This window comes from Cynoglossus semilaevis, chromosome 13, assembly GCF_000523025.1.
Source record: "Cynoglossus semilaevis isolate Cse_v1.0 chromosome 13, Cse_v1.0, whole genome shotgun sequence".
Taxonomy (NCBI): domain Eukaryota; kingdom Metazoa; phylum Chordata; class Actinopteri; order Pleuronectiformes; family Cynoglossidae; genus Cynoglossus; species Cynoglossus semilaevis.
Window position 1 is genome coordinate 2,078,811 of NC_024319.1, and position 5,937 is coordinate 2,084,747.

At 51.5% G+C, this 5,937-nt stretch overlaps 1 protein-coding gene across 9 annotated transcripts in view; it reads right to left on the reverse strand.

Annotated features, from left to right (window-relative positions):
* The window catches only part of chd4b (chromodomain helicase DNA binding protein 4b), a 17,036-nt gene extending 13,443 nt beyond the window's left edge, over positions 1 to 3,593 (reverse strand). For 7 of the 9 annotated variants that reach the window (XM_017038034.2, XM_017038033.2, XM_008322768.3 and 4 more), the window contains exons 1-9: positions 3,392 to 3,593; positions 2,782 to 2,962; positions 1,958 to 2,209; positions 1,766 to 1,881; positions 1,484 to 1,583; positions 1,133 to 1,340; positions 897 to 1,018; positions 666 to 789; positions 406 to 578 (exon numbers count right to left, since the gene is read on the reverse strand). In XM_017038034.2, the coding sequence (XP_016893523.1) occupies positions 406 to 578; positions 666 to 789; positions 897 to 1,018; positions 1,133 to 1,340; positions 1,484 to 1,583; positions 1,766 to 1,881; positions 1,958 to 2,137 (1,023 nt within the window). In that variant the 5' untranslated portion in view covers positions 2,138 to 2,209; positions 2,782 to 2,962; positions 3,392 to 3,593. Of the gene's footprint in view, positions 1 to 405; positions 579 to 665; positions 790 to 896; positions 1,019 to 1,132; positions 1,341 to 1,483; positions 1,584 to 1,765; positions 1,882 to 1,957; positions 2,210 to 2,781; positions 2,966 to 3,391 lie in introns of all 9 variants that reach the window. The other 2 variants (XM_025061770.1, XM_017038031.2) reach the window with 2 other exon arrangements.
* Between the last annotated feature and the right edge of the window lie 2,344 nt (positions 3,594 to 5,937).

Here is a 5,937-nt window from a genome sequence, read left to right on the forward strand (position 1 = left end):
TATGGACAACAGAGGGAATGGAAAAAAAAGCAGTGAGTCAAGTGATGGGCAGGGAGGGAGGGGGAGTCAACGGGTGCAGGGGTCGTGCGCGTGCATGTGGAGCCATGATGGGGAGAGGTGGGGGGGGCAAGAAGAGGAAATGAAGGAGGGGTGGATAAGGCATGAGGTGGAAAAGGAGGATTGATGGAACATGAGCAGTGTGAACATTAGGGGAGGGACCGGAGGGGGAGGAGGGAGGAGGGAGGAAGGGGGGAGAGGACAAAGAAAAGTGAAAGAGAAAAGAAATGAGACGAAAATATTTTCTCAGAAACTCTGTCTCTCAGAGAGCGTCAGCGTCAGGACAGGTGTGACTCCTGTGAACGGCGTCCAGTCTCAGGTGACCGGGGGTGAGATTACAGTACTCACACAGTGGGGGCAGCTCCACTTGCCCTCAGGTGCCTTCTCCATGTCAGGGTCCAGACAGACCATGTGATAAGCTCTGGGACAGGTGTCGCACAGAATGATCTCCCCCCCCTGCTGGCAGACCTCACAGTAGTCCTGGTGGTCCGTCTCGTATCCATCGCCGTCTTCGGTCTCCACTGTGAGCAGACGTTTGAACGAGCGTCAGTCCAGAGGGGAGACGTGGGGTCAACACAAGCAGGAACACTTTATCTCAGCGGACAAACCTTTCTTCTTTTTCTTGGCGCTCTTCGGCTTCTTCTTAGGACGGCTGCTGCGATTGGAGCCGTCGGACACGGAGAAACTCCCGTCGTCAAAGTCGCTGTCGACCTCGGGTTCATCTTCGTCGCTCTGACAGAGAGTGAAAGACGACGTTAGCACTGAGAAAACAGCCACGTTCACACAGATCAATATGACAAAAAGTCCAGGTGATAAGTGGACCAAGGTCAGTATCTTACAGAGGAGCGTTTCCTCTTGCTGTTCAGCCCCCCCAGTTTGATCTTGAGCGGAGCCACTTTTTTAGGCTTGGGTTTCGGAGCAGATTTGGATGCTGACTTGGATTTCTTACGAGCGTTGGGACCTGTGAAAACACCAAGACTACAGTTCAGCTACTAGTACAACTAGTAAAACTAGTATAACGACCCAGCGGCCAACACTGACTAGAAGTCATTAGTAAAAAGGTTTTTCCGGTGACCTTTGCCCTCTTTGGTCTTGGCCTTGCGGAGCGGTGGTGCTGGTGGAGCAGCAGGTGTGGGAGCAGCAGCAGCCAGAGGAGTGGGAGCAGGTGTGGGTGAGGGGGAGGTGCCCGTCTCTGTCCCTCCATCTGTCCCGGGCACCACCATGTTCTCCACAGCTGCAGCCACGTTGGCAGCTGCCAGAGCTGCGTTGGCAGAGGCGCAGCCCTGCAGGGGGGGAGGAAGGGAGGGGGCGGGGGAGACAGAGAGAGAGAGAGAGAGCATCGGTCAAACACAGGAGACGACAGTCTGTGACTCTTGGTCTGTAGTCACCAGACTCTCGTCCAGCTGCAGGGTCGAGACGCTCACACCTTGAGTGGGTTGTTTGTGCTGAACTCTCTCCACTTGGCCATCATCAGAGTCATCATCTTGGACACCGCGATTTTGGGGTTCTTGGCTGCGATGAGAGGCCTGGAGGGAAAAAGAAATTCAAAGGAAAATGACTCGTTAAAAAAATACAAAATCAAAAAGTGATGATAGAAAATACTTTTAACGCCTGCTTTGAATAACACGTGAAGCTTCTGGACTGATGGGCATCAGAACAATGAAAAGATTAATGAAGGTCCATGTTAATACGACTTTAATGTTCTTACCTGACAAACTGGCTGAAGGCCTTGTAGTTGGTGAGGGCGCCGTAGTCGTCCTGAGTGAAGACGTGGTCGATGTCCTTCATGCCCCAGGCCTCCAGGAGCTGAGAGGAGCTTTTAGGCTGAGGCAGGAGGAGAACATCAGAGAACATCAACCACGGCAGGTCACTCTGACCAGTCGGATGATTCCATCCTTACCTGGCAGTCATCGTTGTCGTCGTCGTCGTCATCTGGTTCGGGGTCTTTGCGTTTGCTCTTTGAACCGGACGAGCCTCCTTTCTCTCCAGCACCTCCTTTTTTCCTCTCCTTGGCCGAGCTGTAGCGCTTCTTCTTTTTCTTCCCAGGGGCATAATCGCTGCCTTCACTATCCGACCGCATACCTCCAACTTCGGCATCTCTGTCGGCTCCTCCTAAGCCAATCAGGTGCTCGGGAGAGCTGACAGGAAGCTCCTGGAGGAGGAACGTTATTGACTCTGTTTGTGTCCATCACAGAAAATTACCTTATTTCTAATTAATTCTTCATATTATTTTTAGGATTATATACAGTATATATATTTATATATATCCTAATATCAAAATATATTCAGTATATAATAAATATATTTATATATATATATTTGGGCAGTTGTTTACATTCTCTTACTCATTTTTTTTACTGAATATAAAAATGTTGTTTGTTGTCTGTTTACTAGTTTGATACTATATTGATTTGAATGGAGCCACTACACAATAACAGTCGTCATATTAGATGGAAAATAAAAAAATATTAAATAAAAAAATTATCTTCATTTCTGTCATTCAACGTCTTCTAAAAACAAAAAAAATCCTCTTTTGCATATAGACACGATTATTTGCATCTAATTCAGTTATTTTTGTTTCACTTCCTTGTTTATTTTTTCTGATACGACTGTTCAGAATGAACGGAATAAAACTAATCAAACTAAAGTCCGTTCTGTTCTAGATTTCGGACTTTACTGTAGTTGTTGTTGTTGTTGTGGGGGGGTCGTGGGGGGAGGACTGACCTCTCTGATGGGCCTTTGCCTCTTGCTGCTCCTGCTCTCCCCTCGGCTGCTCTTCTTTGCTTTCTTCTTCTTCTTGGACTTGGGAACCTCGTCTACGTCAGACAGCCAGCAGCAGCGGCGGCGGCGTCAGCAGCAGCAGCAGCAGCAGCAGCATCCTCCTCCTCCTCCGGCTCGTCCTCATCTGCTGTCAGACACAGGCTGTGGTTACACTGCTGCAGGGGAGTGCGGGGACCGCGCACAGGCACAGCTCGGCGCATGTTCGCGCACACCCACACACGCGTGAACATGTGCGCGCGCACACGCACCGACTCGCACGCACGCACACACAGAAAGGTAGCAGAGAACAGGTTAAAAGTTGTCTTTGAAACTTTGACAGCTGACGTCCGTCCCCACACCGACACACCTGAGCCTCTCGCGGGGCTAAAGAGTTAAGACACGAGTGTAAACAGCCGCGGGCCAAGTTCACGAACTCGTCTGTCCTGAGTGACGGACGGGCCGAGCAGACGACTCCCGGCTAGCAGCGGCTAACGCTAGCCTCGCCGCGAAGGCGAGCTCCAGTCACCGGGAGATGAAGCTGCTTCTGCCAAGGGGGAAAAGAAAGGCAGCTTACCGCGGAGAAGTGTGCGCTCGTCCAGGGCTCCGAAGTCCTCCCTGTCATCCTCGCTGCCCGACATGTTCCCAGCGTTTGGCTTTAATTTCTTGTTGGACGAATTAATCCCTCGTAAACCTCGCTCCTCGGTCAGCGAGGGTGGAGGGAAAATGACGTGGGACCGTCGGAGAACGGACCGGGGGTGTCCAGGAAGGGAGGGGGCGCCTGCGGAAGGGAGGGGGCGCCTGCTGTTGTGTGTGTGTGGGGGGGGAGGGAAAGTGGCGGGGGCGCGTCGGAGAAGGGGCCGGGGGTGTCCAGGAAGGGAGGGGGCGCCTGCTGTTGTGTGTGTGTGTGGGGGGGGAGGGAAAGTGGCGGGGGCGCGTCGGAGAAGGGGCCGGGGGTGTCCAGGAAGGGAGGGGGCGCCTGCTGTGGTGTGTGTGTGTGGGGGGGGAGGGAAAGTGGCGGGGGCGCGTCGGAGAAGGGGCCGGGGGTGTCCAGGAAGGGAGGGGGCGCCTGCTGTGGTGTGTGTGTGTGGGGGGGAGTGAAATAAATAAATAAATATTAATAAATGAACACCAGTCTTCCTGTCTCATCCTTACATCTTTATTTTTATTTTTGTTAAATACGGAAAACTAACGTTAATTCGCCCCAAGTCTGAAGTCAAACAAGTTAATAACTGTATTCACGCAGGTATTTTCTCTGTGAATCCGCCTCTCACTGACACCGAGCCAAACAAACATTACCGTCAAGTTAAAGCAGTAAACAGGTAAAAGTTGATCTCCTACCTTGACACGTCAAAAACTTACTGTAGTGTGTGTGTGTCGGTGTGTGTGTGTGCTCGCCCTTCCCCGGTCTAAGAACGAGGGCAGGTCAGGCTGTCAGTCCGGCAGTTGTTGTTTTTTTTTAATGTAGTGTCCGATCATTGAACCTGCTCCGGACCAATGATCCGCTCAGTTACAAAAATGTTTTTAAAAAATATCGCTATGACACGGAACACGTTTTTTTTCTCTCCCCCTGTCACTCTCTCCCCCAACCTCTGTGACAGAGCTTAGCTAACATCCTCACAAACACACAAAGGGGGCAGACATCCCATAATAACCCCCCCTCCCACACTCACTCAGGACTCTGCATAGTTACCTCGCAACGGACAGACCATAATACTAAGCCTGCCCCCACCTTCCTCCGCCGTGCACGCGCGCTCGCACACGTGCGCACGCATGCCGCCAGTGCCGCACATGCATGCAGCAGACTGATTACACGCACACGCCTGCTCCACTCCACCAACACGCCCAGCCCCCTTAGCAACTCCGTTGTCATGGTGACCCCCCCTCCCCGCCGCTCCCACCGACAGACCATAATACTCAAGCAATAGCAGCATACATCCCATAATATGCAACTCCTAAAAAGACAAGAAAGAGAATCCAGTCACATGGTCTCCAGGGGAGCTCAAGTCCACAACTGGTGACAGACCATAATATTCACCTTAGCAGGTCTTCATGAAGACACAGATACTGGACAGTGATCAACACACACACACACACACACACACACTGTGTGGGTGCAGAGGTCAGAGGTTGTCGGTTACACTCCAGGACTGGACGTGTGTGTGTGAGAATACACACTGTACTTCAGTGACCGCTCAGTCAGTACTGACCATGTGGTCATCACTGACTGTACCTTTAAGACCCCACCTCTCACACACACACACACACACACACACACCTCAGTGAACAGGTTCATCATCAACATTTTGACAAAGTCCTTCAAGTTTCAGGTGACCAGGCCGTGGTTGGTCGTACCATCGTACTGGACCAGGTGACGGAGGCTGCTACGTCAACAAGAAGCTACTATGATGTTAGCATATGTGATGTCACATCCGTAAGAATTCTTATCTGGTTTCTCCTCTGATGTTTGGGTTTCCCCTCAGACGATGTGACCTGGAAAAGTTTGGAAGTGAAAGTGAAAGTGAATGGTTGTCATTATGACAGCACGCCACCGGGGTGCGCTGAAAACAACTGCCGATGTCGGTATCGATTGATATCGGAATTGGAAATGCAGTGTATGGATGGACATCGTTAACGTTATCGGATGGAGGCAGGCGACCGACCTGTGGCTCCGACACAAAGACGTGTTTCTGACTTTTCCTCCTTGGAGTTTGGGAACAGAAATAAATCAGAAATTAAAACAAAACAACGTTGATTTTCCTTGAACCAACGACGAGGTCTGGTGAGAACAGAGGCCTCGCCGTCGTCTCCGTCCGACCGCACCGCTGTCGGTCACATCCACAGCAACAAAGGCCGACGGTTCATCGGCCGACGCTCTGTTACCGTCGTCCCTGTTACACGTGCATGTGCACGCGCACGTCCGCCTCACGTGCACTGCCGTCTCTGACACGTCGTCCTTCCTTCTGCATCCCATATTCACTTCAGTTTTTTTTTCTTACTTCACATACACTCCCCCCGCTCCACCTCACCCCCACCTCACCCCCACCTCACCCCCTCACCCCCACAAACGTCTCTGCTACCGAAACTCATTTCCACTGCAGACATTCCAGCCTAGAACACAGA